At 43.8% G+C, this 15,247-nt stretch overlaps 2 protein-coding genes across 5 annotated transcripts in view; one reads left to right on the forward strand and one right to left on the reverse strand.

The window, feature by feature from the left end:
• Positions 1-15,247, forward strand: part of ANAPC7 (anaphase promoting complex subunit 7) — a 69,492-nt gene that overhangs the window by 40,585 nt on the left and 13,660 nt on the right. Inside the window, exons 12-13 of one of the 2 annotated variants that reach the window (XR_011420830.1) lie at positions 10,035-10,075; positions 12,244-14,979. The gene's annotated coding sequence lies outside the window, so the exon portion shown is untranslated. Of the gene's footprint in view, positions 1-10,034; positions 10,076-12,243; positions 14,980-15,247 lie in introns of those variants that run through there. The other variant, XR_011420831.1, reaches the window with a different exon arrangement.
• Positions 1-15,247, reverse strand: part of ATP2A2 (ATPase sarcoplasmic/endoplasmic reticulum Ca2+ transporting 2) — a 58,952-nt gene that overhangs the window by 2,565 nt on the left and 41,140 nt on the right. Inside the window, exons 11-20 of one of the 3 annotated variants that reach the window (XR_011441261.1) lie at positions 14,896-15,027; positions 8,771-8,893; positions 8,453-8,671; positions 7,421-7,756; positions 6,090-6,310; positions 5,191-5,393; positions 3,646-3,731; positions 3,235-3,368; positions 2,509-2,626; positions 831-2,425 (exon numbers count right to left, since the gene is read on the reverse strand). Coding sequence is in view for 2 of the 3 variants with exons in the window: in NM_001081765.1 (NP_001075234.1) it covers positions 2,156-2,425; positions 2,509-2,626; positions 3,235-3,368; positions 3,646-3,731; positions 5,191-5,393; positions 6,090-6,310; positions 7,421-7,756; positions 8,453-8,671; positions 8,771-8,893; positions 14,896-15,027 (1,842 nt within the window). In the remaining variant the exon portion in view is untranslated. 3 annotated transcript variants of the gene reach the window in all.

Raw genomic sequence — 15,247 nt, forward strand, 5'->3', positions numbered from 1 at the left:
CACTGCCCTCCCTTTACACTCAAGACCTCTGAACTTGGCAGCACCTTGTCCTGCTTGAGACCCATTAACTTTCCCCCCAAATTCCAAGCATTTATATCACATCTTCTGGCTGGCCCAGTAAGCAGGGCCCAAATGCCTTCGCAAGAACACTCGGCCTCACAGGGAGGGAGCTGCCAGCCCACTGAATACAAGGAAGGAAGTGCCTAGGCCTCCTTCACCCTGGCTAATGACTAGGCTGGCTGTCTGCTGGCTGAGCAGAGCCATGTCCTCATAACTGTGCTTTCCTGTACCCTGGAGAGAGAAGACAAGCCTCAGCCGCAAAGGATATGACCCAGAACGTACAGAAAGGTGCCCTATTTAAGATGAACCTATGGGTGCATGAGTTCACTGGTTTGGTTACTTGCTTTCACTAGCTTTTTGCTTTTTAATGAACCAGGTAGCGAGATTCTGGGATGCGTTCTTGCAGCTAACAGATCAAAAGAACCACAGGAAGTTTTGTGACTCTTCATCTTGGCACTAGCGCGGGACAGCCCCTCAGCCTGTCAGTCTGACCAAAACAGAATGAGTTTCTCTTCCCTCAGGTCCTCCCTGACATCTGGCTGTGCCACTGTCCTGGCAGAGTGTGGAGTCTCCGGGTATCACACCCGGGGTCGGCTAACCTGGTCCATGTGTGTACAGGTTCCATGCATTGTGTGCCTGTTGCTCTCTGGGACAGTCACAGAAGACCGCAGTTTGTGACACAAGGGGCTTATTCCTTAGTGTCATACAGCTAACTCACTTGGTGGCAGTCACCTTTAGGCTAAAGCATCCAGATTCCAGGGAATACTCACGTTAGTTGATGGATGTTGGAAGGCATTGGAGGAAAACACCACAGTTAGGACTGTTAATGACTCATACACTGTCGGTAAGACTGATCTCGAACATGCGCAAACATTTATCATAGTAACAATGGTGGTGGTTAGTGCCACATTCAAATAAAAATAGTTCTATACAATATGTTCATTTGGTCATGTGCTATTTACAGATTTTACAAAACACACGCACATACAAACACACACGCTTGCCCCTTATGTTCTCTACACCAGGCTAAAACAGGCCAGCAGAAACTTGCACAAAATGTATCACAGACGACAATTACTGCCTATACATTAAAAAATAAAATTCCTACAACTACCTATGCAGCAGAACAGGATCCTTCTTCCCCTGAAGCAAAGTAAAACTAAAGTTCTGAGCTAACAAATTAAGAGAAAGTTGGACACATCCAATACAGAGTTCAAGCTAAGCCACTTAAGAGTTAAAAACAAGACAGTTATTGTTCTGTCCATTTAAAATGTTTTATTTTTCTTTTTAAACTAGATTGTGAAGTGCCACTGAAATAGGCGATGTTGGCAAAACAATGTCTGTTACAATAAAATACATTAGACATTTAAATAAATAACCTTAAAAACTATGTGAGGGGACATGAGCCCAGTCGATTGAATCTGGAACAATGTTTTCTGCACAAGCGAGAACAGGCATACCTCTTGTTAAGACTGATGTAAACAGAACCATCGAAACCCTACAGGAGCAGCAGCCGAGCAGGACCGGGGTGGGGGTGGGGGTGGGGGTGGGGGTGAGTGAGGGCCGAGGTGGGCGAGGGGAGTGGCAAACCAAAAAATACTGACTGAGGTAGCAGTACTCTGCTCAGTGCAGAAAAATTGGCTTATGAATAAAAATTAGACTGTGATCTCAGATTAAATCCAGATGATCATGCAAAAGACACAATACATGCTATTTAGTTTTAGAAAAAACCACACACATTCATTTCCTAAAATCTGCTGCCAATTAATTTGCTGACAATGTCTGCTGGCTCAACTATTTTTTTATACAAGGATGAGTATTAAACAGAACACTGTACATGCTTTTTTCATCTACAAAAAAATATTTGCATAAAATAGTGTTAGTTCTCTGTACATGTCAATGGACACTTTAATTATGTGTATAAAAAAGGAAAATCTTGCCCCACTGGAGTCAGAAAAAGCGAAACAAAATCTAGAGTATGAAACCTTCACCAGCCAATATGTTCATGTGAAAATTCAGCAGAAGTAGACAGTTGCTTTAAACAATAAAAAATTAATTGATTAAGTTAAACATCTTCTTTATGTAAAACTGTCAGTCAAGACCAAAACATGTCACTAAAGTTAGTGTCTGTGCTATAGACCCAGATCACCAGGGGCATTATGAGTAGCACAAACGGCCAGGAAATCCCATCGGTGCATGCCGAGAACGAGCAGGATTTGGTGGCAGGCTGCACACACTCTTTACCAGGTTCCAAGTAGTTGCGGGCCACAAACTTGAGCGTCTCATCCATTAGAATCACAGGCAAGGAGATTTTCAGCACCATCAGCCACTGGGTCAAATTCAGCGGTGTGATCTGGAAGATAAGCTGAAACACAAAGAAGCCTCGTCAAGCTCCCAGCCTTGCTGGAGAGGCAGCCAGGGCCCGGCCCAGGCCCCAACATCACTTACAGGCAAGGGTTCCACATAGAGGATTAAGAAGTGGAGCGACATGGACAGGCAGATGGAGCCCACAAGCCAGATATTCTCCCAAGGGGGCATCCTCAGCAGGGACTGGTTTTCAGACAAGCTGCAAAACAAGGAGAGGTACATGAAACATACCTGTGAAAAAGGCAAAGGCATATGTCACAAGTGAGACTGTTCAGAACTATGCTTCAATAAGGCAGCGGCTAACCTAGCATTGCCCACTGACCTAATTCTACTAATATTTCTACTGGGGCAAAGTTAAGGAAGAATGCTCAGATGTAGGACAAACTTCCCATTTTAAATTTAGGCTTTGGCACAGCAGATTTCATTTCACTGGGCCTTAAGCTGCTCTCAATTGCCTTTGACACTCAGGCTATTTTGAAATTTCCATTTTTGTCACTGGCTTAATTGGGTGATACCATTTGTCTCAATGCTAAAGGGCAAGAGTTCCTTCCCTGTGGGCACTGGCATACTAAAGTAGTGAAGTCCCTATTTTTGGCTTCCACTGTCTCTTAAGGAACGTGTGGCTAAGCACTCCCACTACTTCCTGGAGGTGGTGACGACGTAAGCTTTTAAAACCAGTGCTACTTGCTCTTTCTTTTTGGAAGGGAAGAGCTTTCCTGTGATCTTCAATCAACCATGACACACACAATCCCCCAGCACCCTGCTTGTCAGAGCTGTTGCCCCAGCCTGCCAAGAAGACTCACTGACCTGTTGAGGGCATTACACATCTCTATGGTTACTAGAACAGAGAGTGCCATTGTCATCGGGTACGGGGATTCAAAGACTGCACAATCCACTCCTTCAAAGTCTGGGTTGTCCTCTTTACACTGTAGGAAATGACTCTGCAATAAAAGCCCAGTCAAGTTCCTGATCAGCCAAGTACATTTCCAAAGACGGCACAACAATTCCACATGAAGCCCACACACACAAGATCTCACCCCATTTCCCAGAGAAGCCCTGATCCTTCAGAATAATCTTAAATGCAACTGCTTATTGTTCAAGCCTTAAGATTATCTGACAAACACAACCCTCAAACCACAGAAAGCTCAAGGACAACCTTGTTTGTGAGGGCTTACAATGCTTTGCCTCTAAGGTACAGAAAGAAAGGTGGCTACATACCAGCTGGTAGAAGGACACTCTTGGACCACCGTCAGCAGCAATGAACCACCATGCAGCAGCACCCACAGTAGCAGCGCCGACGTAACCTGGAACAGACATGCCGACGCTGATGCACGTGGGGCTGGCAGCCTACAGCGTCCACTGCAGGTGCTGCCTTGTGGGCCAATCCCCAGGACAGAGATGAAAGACACGGTGTGTTGGGAGAAACTGGAGCCTGTGCTGCCACTAGCAACTGCTCCCTCGCATCAGCCAAAGCAGCCAGATGGAGGGTCTCTGCAAGGGAGAGGGGGTGTCTGTGGTACAGAAGAACCGGGGAACTTTTCCTCCAAAATTTGTGAGAAAAAGTACCTACTGGAATTGGTCGGACCTTTATACTAGCCATGCCCTTCTCTAACCAGCAGCCAGTACATTAAGGCTGCAGGTATGTGTCCTCCACATAAGGCCATGCTGTGCTGGAGGAGCAGATCACACCATCCATAATTTTTAGGTACACTGATGCTACCAGTTATATGCTAATTTATTTGACCCATCAAAGCCCTGGCAGAACCTTTATATGAAAACACCATTAGAGCAGTTAGTACAGAACAGGGAGCAACATGGCAATGCCTGAAGCTGATTATGGGCACCCCCCCAACCAGTGTCTGTGAATCCATCAAGTTTATTACAAAGAAGCAACAAGGGGTAGTGGAGAACACACGACTTGAGAATAAGAATGGCCCAATGTGGTAGCCTCCACCAGAAAACACAAGCACACACACCCCCTCACCCAGCAATGACAACGGAGCAGTAGGCAGCTGGTGCACAGGGAGGAGGCAGCTGTACATGTGCTCACATGGAATCACCCAACAAATAGGGAGAAATACAAAGATGGGGTTGAGCACACAGGTGTGTATAGCAGCCGTCGCTTGCGAGAGTACACACAAACTCTACGAGCTAGAGTATCTCTGGAAGGGCACATGAGAAACAGTTAACGCTGAGGGGAGCTGACTGGCTAAGGGCCTTCCTACTTTATGCCATAGTGTGCTTTTTGAATTTGAAGTCATGTGAATGTCTTAAAACCTTCCTGTGGTTCCCTAGGAACGTCGTTTAACCTCTCTGGGCCTCACTTTCCTAATCTGTGACATGGGGAAGAGAAGCGGCACGGGAAGATGAGGTCCACGGAGATGACGTATGGAGAAGAACCTGACCTGTGGCAGGGCCTCCACGCATTTATCAACAATTGCCGATAAACACACAAAATCCCGTCTCTCACTTAGGGAAAGGGGGACTAAGTTTTATATTCTGTTGATATTATATCACCTGAGATGCCCCTGTAACCCCTATGCCCACAGGTTAAACCTGAGAGCCTCACTCACAAATGCCCAAGGATAAGGACTAACTTCACTGTAAACTGGGTATACACTTCATTAAATTGCAAGAAGGCAGCCTCCATTTTTTGCTACCCTAACAGGAGAATAGAAGAATGTGCTTTTTAGGGATGATTTTACAAAATTTGGGCTCACAAAGTTTTGTTTAAAAATTGACAATATAACAAACTGTACTCACAGCCAATAGCCAGGTAACGGAAAAAGAGCCACCCACTGATCAGTGGTTCCTTCGGGTTCCGGGGTGGTTTGTTCATGATGTCTAGATCGGGAGGGTTGAACCCCAGCGCCGTGGCAGGCAGGCCATCTGTCACCAGATTGACCCAGAGCAGCTGGACAGGAATTAAAGCCTCAGGAAATCCAAGGGCTGCTGTCAGGAAAATACTGTTTCCACCCAAGGAAAGAGAAAGACCCCAATTATTTTTGACCACTATTTAAATAGGACCACCACCCTCTCCTCCTCCATAAAAATCAATGGACAGCAATGATTGCTTGAAATAAGTTTTTTTGGGCAATCATAAAACATCTATTATAACCAATTTCAAATTAAAGTTAACTTTGAGAAGGTCAAGAATTTTGCTCCTTTATGTAGTTACTCATCTCTTTGTTAAAGGGCGTCCTTTGTACTCTGGGGCAGCTGCAGACAGCCCTCCTGAAGGCCGGAAGTACCCCTACCTTCTCAAGGGCTTTTTTTTTTTTTTTGAGGAAGATTAGCCCTGAGCTAACTGCTGCCAATCCTCCTCTTTTTGCTGAGGAAGACTGGCCCTGAGTTAACATTCATGCCCATCTTCCTCTACTTTATATGTGGGACGCCTGCCACATCACGGCTTGCCAAGCGGTGCCATGTCTGCACCCGGGATCCGAACTGGCAAACCCTGGGCCGCTGAAGTGGAACGTGCGCACCCAACTGCTGCGCCATTGGGCTGCACGAGGGCTTCCTTTGTCTTGCCCGACCCTCCCTCCCAACTCGTGCACAAAGACCAACGCTGCTACCATATGAAGAGCAAACGTGGAAAACTGGTCATGACAAGCCCTGATTTTTCGATAGAGGAGCACGAGGGGTCTGTCACAGGGACGCACCAGACCACCTCGCCCACGTTGGAGGAGATGAGGTAGCGGATGAACTGCTTCATGTTGTTGTAGATGGCCCGGCCCTCCTCCACCGCAGCCACGATGGTGGAGAAGTTGTCGTCGGCCAGCACCATCTCGGAGGCGGTTTTAGCCACTGCAGTGCCAGAGCCCATGGCAATGCCGATCTCGGATTTCTTCAGGGCAGGAGCATCATTCACACCATCCCCAGTCTGAAAGGGAACCCGAAGCCTGGTTTACACACACGTGACCACTAACACACACATCCCGGACAAAGGCTCGGCCATCTTGAAGCAAGGGAAATGAATGGAACCAATGAGATCAATGGGGCCCTGGGCAGAAGAGTTAGAGGAGAAATTTTGTTTTTATAAGTTGGTGGCACAAAGCACATTTTACCTGGGAAATGTAAAATTGTCAATAAGCTTACCAAAGAGACTTCAGAGGGAAGTAGAACCAAGGGACTTCAAATTCATTTGTATTACTTTTTATAAAACAAAAAACCTATATGGCAGTCAAGATGAAGTACTTGTGTCCACGTGGATAACCCTCAAGTAGAACAGGTACAGACTGCAAAAATATGTAAACTACAATACGCCATTTATAAACGTCAAAAATATGCAAAAATACTAAATATTCTGTATAGATAGTGAACTATCACTCCCATGTATGTTTTTTATATTTTTACTCAACACCCCACATCAAATTCAGAATGGTGGTTCCCTCTGGGAAGAGAAGGGAAGGGAGAGGAAGGAGGAAGGGAGGAGGAGACCTGTAATACCTGGTTTCAAACAACAAAATTCAATTTTTTTAAAGTAAAGTTTTATAGACAAGTAAGAGAAAGGAAGTATAACACAATGTTAACGTGTGTGGGTGAAAAATCACGTGAGGGGAAGAATACCGAAAAGGCTCCATCAACAGGCAGCTCTTACACAGTGCTTTACCAGTACATCTAATTTCAGGTAGGGGTATCCAAAGATGGGGTGGCAGAGTGCAAATTAGTTATATCTTAAATCAGTGTTTATAAAACTTGAGATACAAACATGCATACTTTAACCAAGACAAAGACTAGACACCACCAAATATTTCTCCTGTAACTGATTCAGAAGGCACTTCTAGATCTTAAACTACTCTAGAATCTCCACTGCATGCAACATCCAGCATGCGAACTACTGGCCAACAGAATCCTAGAGAAATAGCTCAAATCATGACAAAAATCTAGAAATTCCAAACTTGGGAGCTATGACCACAAATTTAATGGTCAAATTTAGCATCTGCTGTGTGTGTGTAGTGTGAGTCACCTGTACATGTCCAAAGACACTCACCATAGCTGTAATCTCATCAAAAGACTGAAGAAACTCTACAATTTTAGACTTGTGGGAAGGTTCAACTCGAGCAAAACAGCGGGCATTCAAGCAGGCATCTCTCTGGGCTGAAGGACTGAGCTCATCAAACTCCCGACCTGTAAAAGCCTTTGACGTCACATCCTCGTCCTGCCTGAAGATGCCAATGCGGCGACAGATGGCCACAGCGGTGCCCTTGTTGTCCCCCGTGATCATGATGACCCGGATGCCTGCTTGCCGGCACAGCTTCACAGAAGAGGCCACTTCAATTCTTGGAGGGTCCAGCATGCCCACACAGCCAACGAAAGTCAGATTGGTCTACAAAAAAAGAATCACCTTCTGTTCAAACAGGAAATTCTGGTTTTTCCCCTGGTGTGGAACAAGGGCGAGGTTATACATTGAGAACAAAGGTTTCTGCATTTTCTTATGCTAAATTCTCTAACTTTGACTCTTATCTAAGATTAACATTCACACTACTGATATAAATCCAATCAAGAATAGTATTAATTCTAATTAATCAGAAACGATTAAAAACATCACTACATTCTATTACCAAATCATTTTCATGAGGAATAAGAGCATTTTGATATTGGCCACCTTAGTTCCTTTCATTCAGCACTTCAGGAAGTTACGTACCTGATATGAAAGAATTCTATGAGCAGAAAAGTAGAAGGAGGCTCTCAACTTGGATATTTTGACCTTCAATAACTAATGAACATTTTAAAAATGTTCCCAAATTTTAAAATATCTTAATAGGTTTTACAGTTTAACTCAATTGTAAAACCTATTGATTAATCTACTTTGAGGGTAACAGATTTGTATTAAATTGTTAACGATATATGTTTGAAGCAGCAACCTAAATTATAAAGGTAATGCCATCCGGCTTGCAGAAAAACAAATAACCTCACCTCTTCCTTGGCAAAAGCAAGACTTATTTGACCTTTTACTGAAGGAGTGCTGTTTAAACACAATGAACGTGCAGGATGTGGGTAAATAAACTTTTCATTAGCTAACCTCATATTTAATAAAGTTGGCAGAGTCCTCCAGGTTCATTTCTTCTCTTCTCAGTGGGTTGTCATGAGTGGCCAGAGCCAGGCATCGCAGTGTGTCGCTGCCACTCCCCCATTCCCGAATAACAGACATGATCTTCTGTTTGACTCCAGGGATCATAGGAACTTTAGTACTTCCAACTCGAATGTGGGTGCACCTATCGATGACACCTTCGGGAGCACCCTGAAAACGTTACAGATTTAGACCAATAATTGTATTTACTGGCTCACCCAGGGTCCTAATCCTGGTAAGAACATCTCAAAGGCAATTTGCTGTACTCACCTTCACAAACATTTTGCTCATCGATGTCCGGCTCGGTTTGTTTGGTGTACAATAAACTGACATTGATTTTCTATCACGTGAAAACTCTAGAGTAAATTCTTTTTTCATTAACTGTTTAATGACCTATAAAGAAAACATAAATGGAACACTATTGGACAACAATTTCTGTAAACTTTTCACTTGTTCAACAAATAGTCACTAAGCACCTGTTACGTAATGGGCACTGGGGACACAGCAACGGACAATGAACAAAACAAGTCCTCGCCCTCAGGAAACCTGCCCTCTAGTTTGGAAAAGATAGACGAGAATGTAGAAGTAGATTATAATAAGGGCTATGGAGAAAAAACAGTCTTAAGTAAGGCAGGGAAGGGGGATGGAAAATTTGTGTATGAAAAGATTGCAGTTTTACATAAAGTGGTCAGAAAAAGAGAACACTTGAGTAAAACATGAAGGATGTGGGAGTGTGAGCAGAGAGAAGTGCAGGCTGGTGTGACGTGGCAGGTGTCAAGGAGCCTCCAGGCTGGAACAAAGTTTGCAAGAGAGAGAGGTGAGAGGTCTAATGGCAGGGGTGGCATAGTGGCTTTTATAACAAGTGAGAAGGGGAAGAAGACAGTGGAAGATTTCAAGCTCTGGCAGTTGTGTTAAGAATCAGCTGAAGGAGGGCAAGAACACCACTGAATACAAATAATCCAAGAGATGATGGTGACTTGGGCCAGGGCAACAGCCCTGGAGGTGGACTGAAGTGGTCCAGAGCACTGCTGCCTCAAAGAAGTTTCTACAGTGACGGAAATGTTGTCAGTGCTCTTCAGGCATCGGTCGTCTGTGGCTAGTAAGCATCTGAATGAAGTGGGGCTAGTCCACTCGAGGAACTGTTATTTTAAGTAAATAGCTTTAGGTGCCTAATGGCTACTGTATTAGGCTTTAGCACATTGACATGCTTAAAATCATGAGACCAGAAGAGGTCATGAGAGTACCTGCAGACAGAAAAGTTCAAGGACTGGCCCCTGGGGCCTTCCTACCCCTGGTGGGATGTGGAAGATCCAGCCAGAGACAGCGGAGGGTCAGGGAGGGAAAGAGAATGAGTGAAGCAATGTGCCAAGGAGGGAGACTGACAGGATCAACTGACAGCTCAGGTAAAACAAGGACTGAGATTTAACTTTTAGATTTAGATTCTGCTGGATTGTCTGTGTATATACAATGTTACCTACAAAATATACTCTATCCTTCTCTATTTTTATATTTTTGATTTCTTTTTCTCCCCTAGTGCATGGACTAGGACTGTCAGCACAACACTGAGTAGAAATGGTAAGTGGAAATTCTTGTGCTGCCATATATTAACAGAGGCTTTGTGTAAACATACCATTAGCTTGAAGACAAGTTTGCTGAGTTTTTATCATAACAGAGATTAAATTTTATCAGATGCCTTTTCTGCATCTACTTAAATGATCTTATGGCTGCCTTTATTCAATTATGTGAATTACACTCATTTTTTGCCCCCTATTCAGACACACATATAATGATAATTGTAGAAATCCCAAAGAACCCCAGCATCCAATGTGGGCAGTTATGAGTGGACTGAAGTTTGTGGGTTTGCTCAGCCAGGCTGGGTGTACTATATAGCTGTCCTCTCAGCCAGAGCTGCCGTACTTAAGCGGCAAAAGGACAATCACCATTAATTCTGCGTTATCTGACTCAGGTTTTTCTTACATGTTTAGTTTCCATTAAGCATTTGTACCAATGGCTCTAGCAGACTGAAGGAACGTGTAGTGTTTCTGAGTAAGGTGTGGACCTAGGCACCAGATATATCCTAGGGGGAGAAAAGAACAAAGCCGTGTATTCCACTCTCAGGACAGTCAAGAGCGGTAGTCCTATCTAAACAGGACTTGAGGCCTTACAAGGCTGAGTCCTGGGGCCAGTCCGGTGGCATAACAGTTAAGTTCAGGGGCTCCGCTGTTTTGGATCCTGGGCATGGATCTATGCATCATACCTCAAGCCACGCTGTGGTAGGTGTCCCACATATACGAGAGAGGAAGATGGGCACAGATGTTAGCTCAGGGCCAATCTTCCTCAGCAAAAAGAGGAGGACCGATGGTGGATATAAACTCAGGGCTAATCTTCCTCAGGAAAAACAAAACAAAAAGCCCTGGGTCCTGCCCTCTGTCTCTGAACTATGAAAAGTTCTTGCTTTCTAGGGGGTGGAGGGTTGGCATGAGTCCTTATCTGAGAATTTTCAGTGAATGAGCATCGTGACAGTCATTTCTGATCCTTTTGCTCAGCTGTTGTGGCAAAGGCAGCCATGGAACAAGAAAATGCTTAGTCTGCAGACAAGAGAACAATCTATCCTAATTTGTGGTCATCACTACAGTTAACGCACCCCTTTTAAACTCCATAGTGCTACCTGTCTCCCTCTATTGAGTAGTTACAGGTCTAGAATCAAACAATTCTAAACCTCAGTCTCTGTGAAGCTGAGTCTTCAAGTTGCCTCTGAAGGATTTTGTCACACCAACGAACAATAGAGCTGTCAGACAAGGTGGCTTTGCGAGGGTCGGCCTCTGACTTACCGACAATAGGGGAGTGAGGGCTCTAAAATGGAGACAAGGGGCGTGGACTTCTGTTTTAGGAAAGCTGCTAAGTCGGGGCAGGATGCCACGGGAGCTGCCCAAGACCCTCGTGGCTATGAGATTGCTAGTTGTGTAGCATGAACTGGTCTACTGTGAAAGATTCTATACTTCAGCTGAGACATCCTCCATTCTGGTGTGAGTTTTTGTTTTCTCAGGACAACGTACAGGAGGCAAAACAAGGTGAAGGAAAGAGTACTGGGGCAGGCATCTGGCTCTGCCTTATACCAACACTGTACCCAAGCCATTGAAAGCCTCAGTTTCCCTGCCTGTGTCAGACTGGACTGGATAGTCCTGAAATCCCTTTCACAGCCTGAGATTTGGTGTGGTCACTAAAAAGTTTATATAGCTAAAGTCCTTAAGAAAATAGATGTGCTCTCCCCAACCTTAGGGTGGATGTGACAAGTGTGATGCTACCCTCCTCCCCAGTACCACACTGCCTCTTAATCTGCCATGGTTTCCCAGGGAAGGATGAAAGAAAGGGTCTGTGACACATAAAAGCCTAAATGTAGTGATAGCTAACCATCTAGTACACATGAGCCTTGCTTTTGCAATAACTAGAAAAGGCTATATATGTATATTTTGAAGAAGATTAGCCCTGAGCTAACACCTGCTGCCAATCCATTTTGCTGAGGAAGACGGGCCCTGAGCTAACATCCGTGCCCATCTTCCTCTACTTTATATGTGGGACGCCTACCACAGCATGGCTTGACAAGCGGTACGTACATCTGCACCCAGGATCCACACCGGTAAACCCCAGACTACCAAAGTGGAGTGTGAACCTAACGCTACACCACTGGGGCAGCCCCTAGAAAAGGCTGTATTTCTACCTCCCATTTCTCCTTATTCCACCAGAAAACCCTAACTGAGAACAAAGAAGTGCTATAAAGAGGTACCTCCAGTACCAACTGGCAGCCATTTGGTGATGACAGGTAGGTCTGACACTAGAAGAGGTTATGTGCAGCAGAACTCAATTCTGTAGGCATCTAAGCTCTAAGGCTCTGAGGCAGGAGGTTCTGGGAATTGGTCTGGAAGACCCACTTTAGGTTCTTATAGCTGTGTAGACCCTGGACTACATGAAGATGGTATGGTGTTCACCATGTGCAGAGGGGCTGGTGTGTTTCTGGGGTGGTGGCTTGGGAGTGGGTGGGACCAGACAGACTTTGGGGTCTGACTTTTTTCTGACATCTCTTCTCCTCCTGCTTGGCTGCTGTGAGGACAATCAGTCTCTTAATGCACCTTCTCTGGCTTCAGTGGTTCCCATTCTTGAGCTTCCTTAGCTTGCCTCTTGGCCTCATGCTTCTTCTCTACCCCTCGTTCTACTTCCACTTGCTGCTGCCTGTCACTCCTGACCTTCATGTACTGTAACATCTTGTTTGCAGGCTGCTTACACTGCTTCTCATCCAAGCACTCACTCACCACACTCTGGCCAGGACAAAGGAGGTTATCACTAAGGTCCGTTCAACCAGCATCACCACGACCAAAAACAAGCTGGTCAGCAGTGAGCTGGACCTGAGCTCAGCAGCCTGAAGGAGGTCCCTGTCAAGGAGCTGCTGCCCTCCCAGGTCACTATGATGCATCTGTCTTGTAATAAAATGCTACTGGATTGTGTGGCCTCACATGTGTGGGGAATCTAGACCAGAGTTAAGACAATCTGCAACAGCTGCTGGCAGACACTGGCCATCTGCTCAGCCTTCAGCACCTGGATCTCTTCAACAGACTAGTCCATCCTTTCCTGCCTGCCTCTTTGCTCAGCCCAGGAATCAAAGGCTCTGACAGGCAGAGGGAAAGGACTGAGGGGCCACGCATTTGTCCAGTGTTCTCACACCTAACAGACACACCTGCACTGCCACCACACTGACTGACCTTTGTTAAGCTAGCCTTGTAGTCATGGCAATTCTGCTTGTTATATTACTATATATACTTTTAATATATTACTAGACTTGATTTGCTAATATGTTGGGAATCTTTACATCTCTATTATGAAGGATATTAGTTTGTAACTTCCTTTTCTTGTCACATCCACATCAGGTTTTGGTATTAGGGTTATGCAGGCCTCATCAAATGAATTGAGAAGGGTTTCATTTTACACTTTCTTGTAGACTGTGTAAAACAGATATTTCTTAAATCTTTGTAGTCTGTGTAAAACTGGAATTTATTTCTTAAAGTGTTTGGCAGAATTGGGCCTGGTAAATTTTTGTGGGGGTAGATTTTTAATTACAGATTCAATTAATTTGATATAGGATTATTCCATTTTTCTTGAGTCAGTTTAGAAAGTCGTGCGACTGAAAGGATTTGTCAGTTTCTTCTAGGTTGTCTAATTTATTGGTATAAAATAGTTCATGAGAGGTTTCTGATCTTGCCTATTATTTCCCTTCTACTTGTATTTAATGTGCTGGTTTTCTGTTTTCTTCAGATGGAAGCTTTTATCATTGATTTTTAACATTCTTTTATAGTATGTGCACTTACAGCTATACATTTTCCTTGAAATGATGCTTTTAGCTACATCCTCCAATTGTCATATGGTTGTGTTTTCAATATTGTTTAGTTCAAAATATTTTCTAATTTCCACTGTGGTTTCTTCTTTCACCCATGGATTACTTAAGAGTGTTAACTTCAAAATATTTGGGGAATTTGCTAGTTATCTTTTTGTTATCAATTTCTAGTTTAATTCTTTTGTGACGGTTATACAGCAACTCTCTGTATGATTTCAACCCTTTGTACTTCTGCTGAGTCTTGCTTCATGGATCAGCAATACAGTCTATTCTGGTGAACATTCCTTATACAGCTGAAAAGCATATTAGAAGGAACATAATAGAAATAAGGATTAGGTTGAGTGTATTTATAGCATCGCGCAAATCTTCCATATCCTTACTGATTTTCTTTCATCTGCTTGTTCTATCAGTTGAAATAGGTTATGTTAATCTCTAACTCCCATTGTGGATTTCTCTATTTTTCCTTTTATTACTGTCAATTTTTGCTTCATGTATTTTAAATGTGCTATTAGGTATATACACATAAATCACTTGACTTTATATTTAGCACAAGGTTATGGGGAACTTTGACAAGAGGTTTTGACAGACTGAAGAGTCAAAAGCTTCACTAGAATGAATTCAAGAGAATGGGAGGTATGAAACAAGAGAATACATAAAAACAGCCCTTTTGAGAAGTTTACCGTAAAAGAAAAGTAGTAAGGGACTGAAGTGGGAAGTAGAATCAAAACCAAGTTTTAAGAGGAACGTATTCTTATTTCTCCTATGCTGATGAAGAAGATCCAATACAGAGGGAAAATGGAGGGTGCAGGAGAGAGGTGCTGGGGGCTCACTGCACAAGGAGCAGCTGGTTTTCATCATTTTACCTGAGTGTGACTATGGGGAGGAGATATTACGAGTCTGAGAAGATAAGGTATAAACTTAGTTGTCTAAGATAGTAGGAGAGTGAATGGACTACGGATGTTTGGTATGAGTGATGGGCAGCATGAACAATACACCAAGCTCAAATACTGACCGAGTTGCAGGCATTTGCTCGTTCTATTTTAGAAAGACCTTTCAATTCGGTATCAAATACATTCATCTTCTCTACCAGGCAAGTGAGAGCCGTCTCTGTAGCTTCTCCAACTTTTTCATATACACCCTTTGCCTGTATTGGTTAAAGGCACAGAAAGTGCAAAAAGGGAAAAGTAGTAAACAAGTAAGTTTTTTCTTAATGCAGACTTTTTTCCATAGGAGGACAACCTGTCTTCTGTTGCATGATGATTCTGTGGGCCATTTTTATCCTATTCTGGAGCACAGGATCCAGATAATTAAAAATATACTCGAAGCACAGGTGTTCAATTTTATCTTATTCTAATAATAGGTTT

This window comes from Equus caballus, chromosome 8, assembly GCF_041296265.1.
Source record: "Equus caballus isolate H_3958 breed thoroughbred chromosome 8, TB-T2T, whole genome shotgun sequence".
Taxonomy (NCBI): domain Eukaryota; kingdom Metazoa; phylum Chordata; class Mammalia; order Perissodactyla; family Equidae; genus Equus; species Equus caballus.